This window comes from Odontesthes bonariensis, chromosome 1 (genome assembly GCF_027942865.1).
Source record: "Odontesthes bonariensis isolate fOdoBon6 chromosome 1, fOdoBon6.hap1, whole genome shotgun sequence".
NCBI lineage: Eukaryota > Metazoa > Chordata > Actinopteri > Atheriniformes > Atherinopsidae > Odontesthes > Odontesthes bonariensis.
The window spans coordinates 8,222,250-8,239,884 of NC_134506.1; the positions used below are offsets into that span (position 1 = coordinate 8,222,250).

At 38.7% G+C, this 17,635-nt stretch overlaps 1 protein-coding gene across 4 annotated transcripts in view; it reads left to right on the top strand.

The window, feature by feature from the left end:
- The window catches only part of znf536 (zinc finger protein 536), a 203,555-nt gene extending 194,741 nt beyond the window's left edge, over nt 1-8,814 (top strand). For all 4 annotated transcript variants that reach the window (XM_075469018.1, XM_075469139.1, XM_075469076.1 and 1 more), the window contains one exon: nt 6,239-8,814. In XM_075469018.1, coding sequence (XP_075325133.1) covers nt 6,239-6,393 — 155 coding nt within the window. In that variant the 3' untranslated portion in view covers nt 6,394-8,814. The remainder of the gene's footprint in view (nt 1-6,238) is intronic.
- The last annotated feature ends 8,821 nt before the right edge of the window (nt 8,815-17,635 follow it).

Sequence of the window (17,635 nt, forward strand, 5' to 3'; positions counted from 1 at the left end):
AGTATATTTCCTTCCGTGAGTGAAGGATGAGAAATTTGAAGCAGAGGAAAGCGTTTGTTGGTTGCAAACACACCCGTCTGGTGACAGAAATGTTATTTAGGTTCTAAAAGAGCAAGAGGATTTTTTTACTTTTTATGTATTTACCCACTGCCCCCCACTCAACCTCCTTTGTCCTCCTCTGTGGGAGGATTGGAAGGGCACTGATTATCATTTCAGCAGAAATGATTAGGAGATCAAATAGGGATCGAATGCCATTTCCTTCCATTAATGCAGGCGGTTTAGAGTGCTTGTCACAGCTTGGCTAGTCCTAAGGCCTGTGCTGAGAAAAAGTATCATTTGAGAGAGAGAAAGTAGGGAAGTATGGAAGATGGAGAAGAGGTTTAAGAAGAAGGGAGTTAGGAGGGGACAGAATGGGACAGGATTGTGGCAACAGTGAGAGAGCAGAGCTATTCACTTAAAAGACCAGTACATTTTCAATGTACGCTGAAGACAAGAAAGCTGTCATCTGAGGAAGGAAATATAATTACAACTATATATTTTCTTTTGTAATTGTGCACTTTTATTTAGTAATGTTTCTGTACTGTCTCAAAATATTTTTTCTTCCTGAGTTCTAACCTTAGATAGCTTCAGATAACTTACATGAATGCCATGTTAAACAGGTAATCAAAACAATAACAGTACTTTTTTTTTAAATCCTGTCATACATTCTTGATCATATTCTTGGCAAAAAAAAAATCAAAACAAAACAACAACCAAAATAAAATTAGACCCTAAAGAAGTGACAGTCAAACGGTAGCTTACAAAGCTCCATGTTTCCATTAGAAGTTCAAAGAGACCGAAGGTAGATATCTGAAAGATTAGACAGAAACAATGAAGCAAAGGGGCAGAATGGAGATTGTGATTGTTTCTGCATGTCAGATGAGAGAAATGTCAAAGAGAATGTGAGAGATGACCTCTGTGCTCATCGCCCATTAATGACCCTGTAGCTCCCAGCTTCATTTTCCCTCTCATCAAAAACATTAAAAAAAAAAACATTTCCTCCTGTCTCCAATAGTCATTTCCCCCGCATTGTATTTATGTATTGGAAAAAAAAAAGGTAATAGATCAAGCACATTCCATTATTCTCTTATAAGATCATTAGCAAATATAATTAGATATGAAAGAAAGTAATTTGGAGAGAAGAGGAGAGAAAAGCGCTATCAGGCAGAGAAGACAGATTGTAGCATCAGAGTGTTTGGGCTTAAATTGCTCAGCGGAGGTATTATCAAGCCGGCAATCTTTTAGCCTCAGAAATAGTTTTGGAAACAGACAGCGAAAGATAGAAACAGGCCACTGACATTGACTCCATTGTGTTCCCCCAACTGCAATCATTCCTCTTTACAATTTTTCCTTTTTTTCTATCCTGTCATACCAGACACAGGAGTTTGCAGCAAAACTCAGTTTATAAAAAGACACACACACATCACACACACACATGCATACAAAAAAAAACACATCATAGAAAATAGAAAACAACCTTTCTTCTTACTTCTCGCACATATTTATTCAGCTTTAGTATTATTTTGTGCAACTTTAAACACAGAAATAACAGACAAATTGTATTCTGCCACAGAGTTTGTTCTCGAAGAACCTTTTCTTTGCATATTTTATTTTGTCTCTTTTACGTATGCCTCCTCACCCTCCCATCAACACACGAGTTTTTGCCTCTTTTTTGCACCCTAACACAGTACTCTGTTTGTCTAATAAGGATCTGAGTCAAAAGCAGACTGAGAGCACAATAATCCTGCTGCGTTGCACCACAAATTTGCCTTTCTTTTTCTTCACCCCTTCTTCTTTAGTAATGCTTTGAGGGATTGGGGAGGGAGGAGGATAGGGTGGGAAGGGCGAAGAGGAGGGGTGGCAGTATAGATGTGGATTTTTCTAGTCTTTTGTGCAAATCACAGGGAATGGTAACTATAAACATCCTGTATTCATTAAAACCATCTAAAAATACAATTTTGGGGGGGGGGGGGGCGCTCACTTCCTCTCTGCTCCTCCTCAGTATATACAAGCAGGCTGCGTTATGCCTGGTGCAGCTTATATTTACATATTTATAAATACTGGGCTGTACAATGAGATGAGGCCGTGCCAAGAACAACACTTTCTGCTAGTGTTTGGCCCGGATGCCTGGGAGATGGAACAAAGCAGCCATAGCCACACTCAATGGCATGGAGAAGGTTCACACAACTCTTTTTACACTTGTCATGTTTATATTCACATGCATGGGGATCAGAGAACTTTGAGCTTTCTTCTGATATGTCATGTCTATTTTCAGGTCAGTCTGATATACTGGAAGATAACCTTTAATAGATATGTCTTATATTCAGCCACTCAGGTCTATCTGAGATCAGTGGAGACAAGGTTTTGGTTTCCTCAGCAGCTGATTGACAGTGCAACCCACTTCACCTAACTAAAGAAGTCATTTTCTCTCATATGTGTACCTCTTATAGGGGTTCCTGACAATTTGATGTGGAAGAACAGAATATCTACTCCTCCCCACCATTGTTTATTTTCCTTTAAGAACTTTAAGGGTTCAAAAAAACAAGCTACTTTGAGGGGGGATAATGCAAAGACCTGATGTAACTTAATAAAATAGATACATTTTGCTGCATTCCTATTGTATTAACGATCATATAGCCCACAAATACTTAGTGGAACCCTTAATGAAGGCTCTGATTCCAGTGTTGGTGTAATTTTCATTATAAAACTTGTTTTCAAGTCAATAACAGCTAAAATAATCATTTAAATATTTGAAATAAACATTCCACAAAACAATCAGCATTTCTTTCTCTATTAGATTATCTTCACTTTGATATCCATAAATGTTGTTGTGTGTGTGTGTGTGTGTTTTTTTTTTTTTTATCAGGCTACTGTTAATGTCAGGTTATACCTCTGAGATAACACTCATGCACTTCACACACCCACACTCATACACCACCGTATTCCCATGCGGTCTGCAACACATGCTCTGAGTGCAGTGGTACGCTATTGTTCCATCCTCCATCGTATTTATCCATTCTGTTGAGCATGACACATGTATTAACAGTGGATGGAGCGTTGTGTCCTCTCACCATATGTTTTATTTTCCCAGGTCTTCTTCAAAATATCTACTTGTACCCACCATCTGCTATCTCACAGCACGCCACAAGAGGGCAAACTTACTATTTCACGTGTCAATGGGGTGTATAGATTGGTACATTATGATTATGATTCCATGGATTGAATATGAGAAAATATCATTTATTAGTGACAACGTTTTTTTATCAGTACCAAACTAGCACCTTTTTGCCATCATGTATGCACACAACATCTCTCCGCAGGACGGCAGAATCTTTGAAGAAAACAAACAGATAAGCCTTGCATTCATGTGATAAATGAATGCCAGGCAGGTTTTCTGTGTCTGTGAGGTGCATCTGCCATCTACCCGAATGGGAAATTAAAAATGTGAGGGGAAGTTATGCTAAACCTATAAAGTTGGCCAGAAAATCTCTCCCCCTTCACAGCGGCAGTTGTTTGGGGAGATGGAGTACCATGCTTAAATAATAACATTCCAGGTGGCTTAGTTAATGAACAGTGAAAATCAAATATGGGGCCTAATCTGGAGCTCGTTACAGGAAGTTTCTTTACAGGGGAGTCATAGGCAGGAAGTGCCCTTGGGGTGAAACAAAACACTTTTTGATGCTTTGAAACAAGTGAACTTAATCTTTTATCAACTTAAGTTATGGAGGATTTTGCACATAAAAATAAATTTTTCATGGTGAAATTCACCCACATAAACAAATGACTGATGTATAGAACAGCTATGTTAGCTTGTCATGTAGGTACATCTTTCAAAGCAGAACATTTTAATTTGAAATATCCATTTGAGGGTATAAGTAGAAATACATATGTTGAAGTGTGCTCAGTTATGTAGAATATAAATGAGCTTCTGTTTTCTTTATTGTCTAAGTTTGCCATCTTGTGGTCATAGTTGGTTATGAAACTAGATTCTTTCTCTAGTTCAGAATTATAATTTGAGATGCACTGAAGAATACACTCCAGTTATTTGATTGGAGAAGAGACTAGCCCTTCTCTTCCACTATACTTCCACAGCTAGTCATGGTATTTTGTAAAATTTCACATAGTGAATCTGATTTTATCACACATGTTTCTTATTCCCCACTTCTACCAATACCATTAGAAGTAAAAGATAAAACCCTTTACAATCACTTTCACCATATTAAAAGCAGGAGCATTCCCTTTATAATATATACTGCACAATCAGGTATACAAGCCTGCCTGTTAGTGTTGGGGAATTATGCTTGACTGCCTAAGAGTTATTCCTCATTGTTGAATTTGAGAAAAGGTTTTATCATGTTATTAACTCTGTATTTTCCCTCTGCGACACTCCCTTCAATTCTGATATCCCTTCCTATACTTGTGAAAGCTCAGCTCAAATAAACCCATGTTTTAATTTGGTTTTGTCAGATTCATAACGCCACTTTTAAAGGACATGACATGCAAATGTGCTCCGTCGTGTTTTATTGCAAAAATAATTTTCAAAGCTACTGAGGAAATGAAATTGCAGAAAAGGGAGGGAGGGGGTGGGTTGTATTATTTAGTGGCCTCTGTTGTGGGACCTAATTACAGCTATGCACTTCTTACTGTCTTGTAGAGATTTCAAACTTTTTTTGATAAGAATTACTCACTTCACTTCTCACCCACTGTCACACTTCTTGTCACACTTATTGAGCCAACCAACTTGTTTATAACAAGTATGAAACTACTCCAGATGTCATAACTATAATGTGCTGGCAGCTCATATTTTCAAAATGATTATTTCCCAGAGCACCCACTCAAAAACTCAATGTGTAAGGTCCTGTGAAGAAAACCTGCAAAAACACAGTTAGGAAGAAACAAACAGTAGATTTATACAGTAGATATAGCAAAGTAATTAAAACTGCTGACCTCGCTATACCAGTGTGACTGCTACAGTAAACAGTGTAGCAGTGTAGTGGACAGAATAACAGGAACACCCAAGAATGGAATGAAAACACAACAACAGCGCTGCAAAAAGTGAAAGACATATATAGACATTGATGTAATCTGTACAATATTATCTGACTGTATAACATTCTGATTTGCACCTGATGCTTTGCTCAACCTTTATTTTTAAACAGCCTACAAACTCAATCTGATTACACAATCAGTTGCATTTCATTTTTAGTTTTGTCTCCAACATTCGGAAAATGTTGGCAAATTTTGGGACCTAACCCTATGAGCTGAAAGTTTTTCTTTGTGGCTGGTCTCTGTTTTTCTTTTTGTATAATGCGTTCACTTAATATAATTTCATATAAACTAACCTGTGTATGACCTGAATTCAGCTCAGGGACTTAAAAGCAGTCAGTTTATTTAAATAAAAAAATATCTGCTTATTAGATTTCTTATTTCTTGAATACTTTACATTTTATTTTACAACTGATCTTATTTGTCCATCACTTATGTTTGAGGAAAACTGTAATGGTAAACGGACTGAACTTATATAGCACTTTTCTGATCTAATTGACCGCTCAAAGCACTTTTAGACTACAAGCCACATTCACCCATTAACACACATACAGCACACCTTAGTCTATAGAATGTTATGAGCTACACAGTGCTTTTTTCTCTATCACACACATTCACACACCAATAGATTCATCAGAGACGACATGCAGTTCAGTGTCTCGCCCAAGGGCACTTCAACAAACTGGGATTAGAACGACCGCTCATCCTCCTGAGCTACAGCTTCCTCAAATTTAGAATTTCTTCTGCAGGAACTGAGCAGTAATTTTGAATGGTCAATATTTATGGACAATCAGGCACAAGTGGCACATTGTCACCGAAAAGAGATGCAACTGTTGAATTTTCAAATACTATGAACACCACAGAAAAAGATTTTCCACAATTCTATTGGTGGAGACCCAGACTCAAACTCACAGTAAGCGATTTAAATTCAAATTATCTTTAATGGCAACTATAGCAGCAGGTAAAGATAAGATTTACATAAAACCAAATGTCATTATGAGAGTCTGACACTTTCAAACGCCAAATTCATCCGTTGACCATATGATGCAATGCGGAGGTTGTGTGTCTGTGTGAGTGGGTGTGTGCACTACAGAGTTATCGCTGTGTTGGGTCCATGGTGCTAATCTTCCTCTTGTTTTCTTATTGGCCGTAGCACATCTGTGGGTAGGAGAGGAGGACCAGCCCATGACCCATGACCCTACGTTGACCCTCCAGCCCAACCATCTTAACAACGACCTTAACCACCCTAACAACCATAACCTAGGTAACAACAAGGGGCTGGACGCCCGTGCTGTAAACAAAGACTAATGACCCACAAAGGAGCGAGGCAGTGAGAAGAGGATGGTGATGAAGGGGATGATGAGGAGGAGGAGGACGATGAAGGTTAAATGAAGGAAAACACTATAAAAAATACTTTATCTAAGATGAAAAAAAAAACACATTCAACCATCAGGGTGAAGAACAGGTGAGAACTATATGAAGGGACATTTGGGACAGTTTCCTTTGGGTTTGGATTTGCGAGATGGACCTAATTGACTTTTGAAAGCATCCTTGGACACTAAACAAATTGACAACAACCTATGTTGTGTCTCTTGCGGTCTGAATGCTCCTTGTCTATTTTGTCTTCTACATTGCTTTTGTTTTACTTTCTTTCTTTTGATGAAACTACCTGTCTGATTAGCACTTCTTGAAACTGGCCCTGCAATTACTGATACATTCCTTGAACTAGAAGAATGTGTCATTTTGATAAGGACTAAAGTGTAATGCTTAATGAAATGCTTCTTTTTTTTCCTGTTAAATGATGAGGATAGCTTTTCCAGAAGTCCACAGACCATCCTTGTATTGTTCCTGGTAGAATGTATTCTACTGCTAAACAGAAACTCAACTTTAGCAGACTGTTGACTGAAACCAAGCACATTCCTGTCAAATTAGCCACTTATGGCTCACTTATCAGCTGTCATAGACTCACTGTTTATCTCTTACAACCATCACACTCGTTATGGTTAACACAGGACAGGTCACAATTTTTTAAACTAAACCATGTTTGTTTCCAGATAATGTCTATATAGTATCACAGGTATGAGTGCTTAACTTTTAATGATGGTGGTGCTAATAATGATTGTGATGAAGACAGAACATTCAAACTGCCCTAATTATATTCATAATACTGCATCGCCCTCCACAACCAGGCCCTCAGCCCACTACAGTATATCACTTTGTCTTATTATCTTGTTCTGTATTATTTAATGCAGCACTGTAAGTGCTCAGTGTACATAGAGAGATATACAGTAGCTGGATAAAGTGAAAGTTTAAAACATTTGTGATGAGGAAAAGCAAAGAAGTGATAGTAGTATAATGGCCATCATTTAAAATGGGTAGCGTTCTTCTCATGTTTAACAGAGAATAAAAAAATAAAAAACAAGCAAACTCAAAAACAAAAGTGGAAACACTTTCTTTCCTCATAAAACCTACCCTTTCTCTTCATCTCTTATGTCAATCTGAAGGACTCAAGTGTTGCAAATGTTTGTAAAATACTGCCATCTATCATTGTTGCACAGTGTTACTGACTACTGAAAACGGTTTGATGTATTTACTTTAAGATGAAGAAAAAAAAACATAAAACTGGAAAAAAGACATATTGTGCATAGCCTTAGATACCAGTCATCTGTTATTGCTTCTACAAAAGCTATGTAACTGTGCTAGACCGTAGGATGTAGGGTTGATTTTATTTTTAATTTTTATATGTATTGTACATTAATGCCTTGTCCATTTACTGATCAAAAAAAAGAAAAGAAAAAAAAGAGGAAAAATATGACAATCGTCTCCTGTGCTGCAGACATATTTGCTCCCATATATACAGAATCCATTATGCATAGAGGGACTTATCCTTTCTAATTTCTTTCATTTATTTTGAATCTCAGAAGTATTTTGCACTGTGATAGTATTATAAATCCAACTTATACAGTACAAAACTAGCAAACTAACTAAAATGAAGGCGTGTGTTTGTGTATCCCTTGGCATTGTGAAATGTTTCTACGTCATTTTTTGTGAACCCAGAGAAAAAGTCTAATGCGGTATGTACAGTCCAAATATTATACTGTTTTTTTTTTAAGTTAGATCAACCTCTTTACTGTATGTGGCTTTGACATAATGTTCCTCAGATTGTTTTTGTATGCTAATGCCCTTCTGACTTGCAGCAAAGGCCTGTTACTGCTTTAGCCTTTGTGATTTTCTGAGCTCAGTTTCCAGCTTGAGAAGAATTTGCAGCAGTACAGCCTCCAACTTTTTTTTTTTAGCTACAACAAATTGATCTATGTAGATTTCAATGAATCACACTTAAATTTTACAGACGAAGAGGGGATTCAAAATTAAAAGAATAACAATGAGACATTGAAAAGTGAATTATCAGTGGTTTGGAAATGAAGTCAAAGTATAAAAGTTGGATGTATTCTGCTGAAGGCATTGACTTAGACTTTGACTTCTGACCTTATCTCTGTATTCCAGGGGTATAAAGATGAGAGATTAATGGTGAGAGTAGAGCTTGGGCTCTCTCCCTCTCTGGACCAGCGATAACGATCATTCCACTCCTCATATAATGTACAAAACCTGTCTTGTGAGCTCAACACTCTATGTTTTGCTGTATCCTCATGGCAGATGCTTTGTTTTGTAACTACTGAACTGTACTTATAATAAAAATAAAATGTATTCAAACTAAAAAAAAAAAGGACTGTCGCAGAGCAACGACTTGTTTCATGTTTCTAATTTGTTTATTTTTTTCTTTATTTTTGAATCTGGTTTCTTAAGGAGGAAAACACTTCAGACTGTGTGATCAAAAAGGTTTAAACCATTTGGAGAGTCATCCATAGCTCAAAACATAACTTATCATTTCTTAGTCGATTCGATGGTAAAGCTTCACAGGATGTGATCATGATATTGAAAAAAACAACAAAATTACAATCTTTACCACTTGTTCTCCCAAAGGTGCCTGTAAAATACCTGTAGTGAAACAATATAGGAATGACAGAAAATACATGAGCATACTCAGAGTGCAGTAAACGCAAGATTCAGACATTAAATTATACAGCATGTCACTCAGATTAGAGACATTTGCTAAGTCTCAAAATCTTTCTCCTTGCCTCATCCCTGTCCTTTTTCCCAACTCCCTCTGCTTTCTGTTTCCATCTTAATAGTATTGTTTGTGCCTTCAAAAATCTTGTGTAAACTAACACTTACATTTATGCTGTCAAAAATGAGATTGAAAAGCTTCCGTGTGACAGATAGGAAAATCTAATACCTTTATTCTGCTAATTGTGGGGACAATATTTATGAGCACAATCAGCCAATATACATACAAGGACGGGAAATTCACTGGTGGGAGTATTCCTCAGATCTGGCTAAATGTATCTACAAATGCAGATAATACATAAAATGTTATCTACTACAGGCTCTGGATTTAGTAAAAAATAAATGATATCCAATCATTAGCATATTAACAGTAATGCTGAGAAAACTAGGAAACATGTAAGTTACTGTAAAGTCTTCCAAGGTTTATACAGTTTTCTGAGAAATACATCACTGATGTCAAAAAATTGCTTTGTTTATTTGTTATTATTACTAATATTGCAAATTTGGTCTGGTTAGTACTATTTCTTTGGATATGTTCTACATATCCACTGCACAGTTTTTAAAACTCACATGGACTGTTTTCTTTATGTGTCTGGGATGTGAGCTGTCACACTTAAGGAACAAGAAGATATAACTCTTCATTTTTTTTAAATTTTTTATGTTGTAACAGTTATGTTTGTAGCTTTTACTTATTTAAACATTTTTAAATGGGTTTTATTAAATCTAACAACAGTTATTGATTGGGTAATACAACAAACAAATTACTAAGCTATTTAGATTAAATACGAAAAAGACGTATGAAACTACATCTAAACGTCTCACACAGCTAAATGATTTGATATTTTTCCTGCCATTAAGAACTAAAATCCATGCTCCTATAATGTGCTGTAGTTAGATATTCATTCAGCAAATGTTTTAAATAGAAGATGATCAGATGGGCCCCCGTCCATCAAAGCACAGCATGACGTTGCACTTTATCTATTGCACTTAGTATTCCTTCTATCTGGAATTTGCATAGTTATTACACACTTAGTACCTTTCTTGTTCCTCAGAGCCACTATAGCATTTAATGTTGGTGAATTAGGGTATTAATGTGGTTAATGTGGTTTCCATCTCCAATTTATTCCTCTAAATTTTACTATATCTTACAGATTGGACGCTTGAGTGTTTCAAAACCACATTTACGAATTTGACATGAAAGTACAAGTCAATAAGCTATTCCTCTTTGCTTCTAAGTATTTGTTTGGTTGATAAGATAAATCAAGAAAGAGACTATGCAGCAGATGTGTTGGGCCACAGAGTCATGTAAAGACTTACCATTTACCACAAAAGGTAAGTTCATATTACACTATCAGTGAAGTAGGATGTAATGAATATAGATAGAATATAGAATATTATTATATTATATCAAATATTTCAGATAGCATTGGCAAAAAGAACTGAATTGGTAGGAAAGAGCCTAACTCAATAGACTAACTTGTGGGCTCAGGAGGAACCAATTGGAAGGTTGATGGTTCGACTCCGGCTTCCCTCGGGAAATTGAAGCATCCTTGGGCAAGACACTGAACCCCACACTTCCTACCCATGCATCCATCAGTGTATGAATGTGTGTGAATGAGTAGGAAGCACAAAGTTATGCATAGACTAAGACGTGCTGTGTGTGTGAATTTGGCACGTTGTGTTAGAAGTGCTTTGAGTGGTCAGCTAGACTAGAAAAGTGCTATACGAGTAGAGTCCATAGCCGCTTTCGGACTGTAGGAACCTTTGGCAGTTCTAATAACCTTTTAATCCGCGGGGCCATTTTATCCCGTGTTCGGACATACAGGAACTCGGGGCTTTCTCCCTTAGTTCCTATAACTATTTAGCTCCTTCTCCGAGGTCGGGACTTTTCATGGTTCTATAGAACTAATCTAAGGGAGGTGTGTGGTGGTCGGTAGCTACGCCCCATGTAATTCTATCACGGCTGAAATGTCTCCTCATATGACACAGACACAACCAGCGGGTGTTTAATAAGTTAACTTACACTGGTCTCCTTTGTCTGCAGCGCTCTGCTGTCCTTTCTTCCTTCATGAAATGAAACGGTATCGTCTCCTGACTCTCTCTGTGAGCTCTTCCAGCCTCGATATTAGACGCCTGATGTGATTGTCCATGATTAATATCACCATCATGCAGACCATAAACACGATGGCCTCCCCGCTCTCCATATTAGCTTCTTGGTGGTGTTTTTTCTACTCTCCTTACTTTTACCGTTTTGTTTTGTGTTTGAATGTAGCGCTAAACGGCTAACGGCTAACACGTCACTGAAGCAGACGGCTGCGCGCGGCGCATCAGTCCCTATCAGGTCCCGACTCATGTGCGAATGCAGACTGAAACAGTTCCGCTGGGGAAGGATAGTTATCAGAACGAAATTCGAGGAGGGTAGTTCTGATAACTACTTTCTTAGAACTGTCTGTCCGAAAGCGGCTCATGTGGCTACACTCTTTTGCATATAATAGCCACATTCGGACAGAGCAGTTCTGATAACTGCCCTTCCCCAGAGGAACTGTTTCAGTCTGCATTCACACATGAGTCGGGACCAGGTCGGGACTGATGCGATGCAACCGTCTGCAACAGTGACGTGTTACTTTAGCGCCATACTAAAAAAAACAAAAAAACAAAAAAAAAACGGTAAAAGTAAGGAGAGAAGAAAAAACATCACAAAGAAGCTAATATGGAGAGCGGGGAGGCCACCGTGTTCATGGTCTGCATGATGGTGATATTAATCATGGACGATCACATCGGGCGTCTAACATCGAAGCTGGAAGAGCACACAGAGAGAGTCAGGAGACGAAGGATCGAGCGCAGGCGATACTTCTTCGTTTCTTGAAGGGAGGAGAGCAGAGCGCTGCAGACAAAGGAGACAAAGTGTAAGTTTAACTTATTAAACACGCACCGGTTGTGTCCGTGTCGTATGAGTAAACATTTTAGCCGTGACAACATGACAAGGGGCGTAGCTACCAACCATCAAACACCTACGTCAGATGTGTTCCTATAGAACCCAGAAAGGATGGTCCCGAGTTCCTGTATGTGCGAATGTGGGAAAAAACGGCCCCGCTCCTGAAAAGGTTATAGGAACTGCCAAAGGTTCCTACAGTGGGAATGCGCCTATTAGCCGCAAAATGGAACTTAAATGGAACAGCTGCAAAGCACCAGATGTGTGTGTGTGTGTGTGTGTGTGTGTGTGTGTGTGTGTGTGTGTGTGTGTGTGTGTGTGTGTGAGAGGGAGAGGGAGGGGGCACAAATCTCCCAAGTCTGGAAAGTAACTGTGTGAATGGTTTATAACCACACACATGCCCACAGAGCAAAAAAGAAAAAAACAAACATTCAAGGTGTCTGAGGAGTAACAACCAGGTTATCACTTGTTCGCTGTGTAGGAGTGTAAATGTGTGCATTGTGCATAGTATGTATGTATGTATGTTTATATCATCCATATGTACTTAATGGGGTTTGTTAATAATTAAATAATACATTCACATCATCTTTTACTCTATCCAGCCTGTTTTGTGTCAGCATGTGTGTGTTTGTGTTCATTGATGCAGAAGAAAGTTAAATAATTAAAGCTCTCTTTCTGTAACATAAGCATTGCTCATTGCCCTTCATTTAGCTTCTTCTCTTGTCATGTCTCCCTGCCCATCTTTCATTTCGATGTTTCATTATTTCCTTTAATTTTCCTGCATGGCATGATGAGCTGAGCAGTCATGTGTGCAAGCACTTTTGTGCATGCATGCTGGCTGCTGTATGATGACACTCTGCAATTATTCTGTTGGTCACTGGGCAGATGGTGACCTCAGGATGAACCCGCATTTCTCCTCTCCTCTCATTCAGCTGCCTCCAATTATCCCTCCCTTGCTTTACATTAAAAGTGATTGAGTCTTTGCAGTTCTCTGGTTTGACCACGAGATGGCACAATAGACCAAGTTTTGGTGCTGAAAGGAACTTTGAATGTGCTCAGGGAATTTGAGAAATCCTTGAAATGTTTATTGTTACTGTATCAGTAATAAGCATAATCAATGAGCAAATAATTTATTTTTTCAACATCCAGCTTGTGTAATCCAACAATAAAATCTTCTGTGCAAAAAATAAATATATTTATGTATATATTCTTTATCATTATGGGTTACAATCAAACATATGAAATACAGTTATATACAGTTCAGTAATAAATCAAGATGCAGTGTCTTCTGGATCAAACAATTGGTTCTTTTTCAAAAGTTTCAAAAGATCTGTATTTTTTTTCAGGGAACTGAGAATGTGTAATCAAGCATTTCTTTGAGTTCTTTGAATAAATCAATCACTAAATGAAAATGAACTATTGTATCCAAACAAATGTTAATGAGACAGTTTGTGCCCCTGTTCTTACGTATTCTTCAGTTTACTGCTTAGCATCTGTGCTTATCTGTGTGGGTGTGTCGATGAGCATAGTGTGAATGTGTGTGTTACTGAGTATGTGCTGTATGCAGGGGTGGTATGGTATGGTCTCCTTTTTCCTCTCCTCTTATGAATCGATGATCATGTGGTGTAAGGGAGATAGATGGCCCCCAGTTCCATCTTGTCTTCTCTAATTGTAAAATATTAGTTACATTAGTCTCTGGTCTATGATTAATGGAACTTATTTGGAAGGTGGACTCTCTCACACATACACATACTTTCTTTCTCCTTCTCTCTCAGTTAGCAGTGATCTCCAAAGTCTCTTCCTGAAAGAATTGAGGGGTTTCACTTTAAGTGGACAAATAGGCTTCCCTGTGCAGCAAAAGAGAAGGCAAGAAGACGGGGAAGAGGAAATAGGAGGAAGAGGAAGGAGGGGAAAATGACAGAGGATTTTGAAAAAAAAAGGGGACATAAAGGCTTTCAGTAGAGCTTTTCAAAAGTTGTACTGGTTGGTTATGAAGGGATTTAAACCTCAGTAGATAATGCTGTATGCAGGATCAGCTGAAAAATACTTAACATGGTCAACTTTGATCATGTTTGCAACCTGATCACCATGAAAAAGGGGTCTTTTAATTTACTGCTACTCTGAAAACTAAGTTTAAAAAAATCTTGTAAGTTGCACAGAAGCAGTTTTCTTTTTTGTTTTCTTATTTTGTTTTAGTTTGATTTTGTTTGCATTCGTGTACACTGCAGATACAGATAAATAACAGCAGGTTTAAAATTACACATCCATCCATTAAAAACATGCACAATACAAAAATGCCCTGCCCGGGAAGCTGGAGCCTATCAGCCTCTCACTCAGGCGCAATATTCTTTTATAATTTTCATACAACATTTTTGCAACATAATTTTACAAAAACTTAATTCAAACTGAAATGTTTGACCTGTTCTGCTCTTTTTACAAATAGTAGATCTATTACTATTGTACAAAGTCCATTGAAAATGCTAGTCACACACAGTTATGGTGGCATGCTTCCCTTTAGTCTGATTGGGACTTGTTTAGATGGATGCTTGATTTTATCCCATCTTTTCACTTTCACATTTTATTTTTATGTGGACTTATGGCTCACTAACTATATGACCTTACTTTGACTTCACACCATCATAATTTAGCAACAACAACAGTTATGAGTCACGTTGAAATATATCCATGGATATATGCTGTTTGATGAGTTATATCAGAGAATTACAATTTTTCCTGCCATCAACTCTTCCAGGCGCCAGAAAGAGGTTAAATACAAACAAACCCTCCACAGCACCCTTAGTGAAAGATGAATTCAGATTTTTCACTTAAATGTAGTGACATCACAATATTAAAATACTGGATGAATTTTAGTCCAGATGAAGCTCACAACCAGAGAGCAAAGAATGTAATGTATATGTAACCCTCCTGTTGTCCTCATTTTCTGTATACACCCCGTGTCCTCCGGGTCAAAATGACCCACCTTCACTAAACCCTCAATATAAGCAGCTTAATTGAATTTTAAACACCAAATTTCATCTTGCATATTCACCACAAAATGTGTTAATACCTGAGTTTTCCCTCTTCACTTTTTTTTCTCCAGTGAACAATTTAAGACAATGTACAATACAAAAATTTGAAAAATAACATAACCCATTCAACTAATTAGCACATGTAAGGCAGTATGCAAGTGCACAGCCTTTGCAGATATATTTCTCACACCTGCAGCACACAGTATGTGTTTTACAGTCCCTCTTTTGAGGGCAGAACTGACTTCCTCTTACTTGCGCCAGGTGGGGAAGTGGCTGTGGTAGCTGGATCCTCAGGTTGATCAGGAGCTCCTGCACTCTGAATAGCTTTCACAACTGCTGCTGAGGCTTCTATGCGGGGGACATGCTTCCTTTCCTATTGCCTTTCCTAGCTGCTCCAGGAACACCCTCCTCTTGTTCTGCTTACGAGACATCCAGGTCGGGTTGATCTCTCTCCAAATCACACAGGCATTGTAGGAGGAAACATCAATGATGTTGTGGAAGATGACCAGGGGCCAGTGGGCAGTCATTCTTCTGCAGCTGTATGTTCCAATCACCTTATCTAGGTTGCCCACACCTCCTTTGTTGCGGTTGTAGTCTGGGATGATGATTGGCTTCCTGTCCTCACGATTGCTAATGTCACCATCTGTGTGCAGTGTGCTCAGAAGAACTACATTCTTGTTTTGCTTTGGGAGGTAGGAAACTAGAGTGGTGGTGGACGAGAAGACCTCTCTCCTTTGACGCAAGCAGTGCAGGTGGGAGCTCAGGCTTGTTCTTTCGAACTGTACCAACCGTGGTGATCTTCCTCTTCAGGAGCTGCTGTCCGAGTTCATAAGAGGTGAAGAAATTGTCACATGTCACATTGTGACCCCTCAGTCCCTCTGTCACATCAAGCACAACTCGCATCCCCTGGTTCTTCTCTAGGCATCCACTGGTCGGCTTCCCAGTATAGACTTGCATTTTTCAAGCATAGCTTGATTTGGCATCGCAAGCCACCCATGACTTGATGCCTTATTTTGCTGGCTTGCTGGGCCAAACCCTCCAGATTTGTCATCTCCAGGATTCTTTTTTCTAATGCTGGTGTGATAAACAGGTAGAATGTAGAGACAATGTCATGGGCATGAGAAACGGCATACCTTGTGGGTCCTGGGGTCATCTTTATGACATTTTGTTCTGCATGCCTGCCATGTTGGTCATATGCTGCTGAAGACCATGTTATTTTTCCATTTTTTGAAAGGAAAGTCTCTCTTTCAGCTTCAGGGTTTTCTTCTTCTTCTGAAGATGATTCATCATGCTCTGGGTTGTATTCCTCCCCATCTTCTTCTTCGGATACATCCTCCACTTCCTCTTCTGAATCAGAGTTGTCTTGCTGGACATCTGAGAAAATCAGCTCTACGGCCTCTTCAATGTTATAACGCACACTCATGGCTTCAGCATAGACAGAATTTGGGGTCCTGTTATCTGCAACACCTTTATAACCTCTGGAAATAAACAGGTGGTCTTCTGCAGTCTGCGAGAACACCACCTGATTTGCCTGTTTACTTCTGCTACTGATTGATCTGAGACACAACTAAAACATTGTAACATTCTGTGGTTTGTAAATAACTCTGTGACCTTGATTTCAACTCTATTTGCCTCACAGGTCATTTTGACCCGAAGACCACCTTTGTACATTTTTTTGTACCGCTTACATGGAAATGTGAATAAAAGCAACATTTGACTTTTTCTACTGTTGGGGCCAATCTAGGAAAAGTCATAAAATTTCAAGTTAAAAAAATAGCATTTAGTGGATTTTTTTGGGGGGGTTTTAACACAGTGACGGGTCATTTTGACCCGAAGACAACAGGAGGGTTAAGATGTCAAGAGGCAGCTAGAGGGAGCCTTTTGATTAGTTAAGTGCAGTTGAAGAGATAGTGCAGCGGGGGCACCAAAGAAAACTGTGTGTGGGGGGGGGGTTTGAGTGAATGATAAGTATAGTTAGTGGTTAGTGTTTTATGAGAGGAGGTACACTCAGAAAAGCAAGAAAACAAGAGTTTTCAAGAGCTTCTCGAAGGTAGAGAGAGATGCTCCTGCTCTAGTAGCATTTGGTAGGCCATTCTACCAACGGGGCACCATGGATGAGAATAGTCTGGAGTGGGGGTTGGCAGCGCCAGACGAAAAAGACGGGCCGCTGCGTTCTGGACCACCCGTAGTGGTTTTATCCCACTCCGGGAGGCCCGTTAGGAGGGCGTTGGCGTATATACAGTATACATATCGTGCCTCCAAGAGGTAAATGTCAGTTAAATGTGGGACTATTGTCAATAATTTTACTTTTAAAAAAGATCAATTAATTACATTTATTCATCTAATTCATCCAGTTCTTTTTGGGCTGTTGCACTCTGCAAGTTATCCTTCTGAGCCCCGAGACTTCGGTTTTTTATTTCCTTCTTCCTTATTTTTTTCATTTGCTGGTTTGTTGTTTTGACAT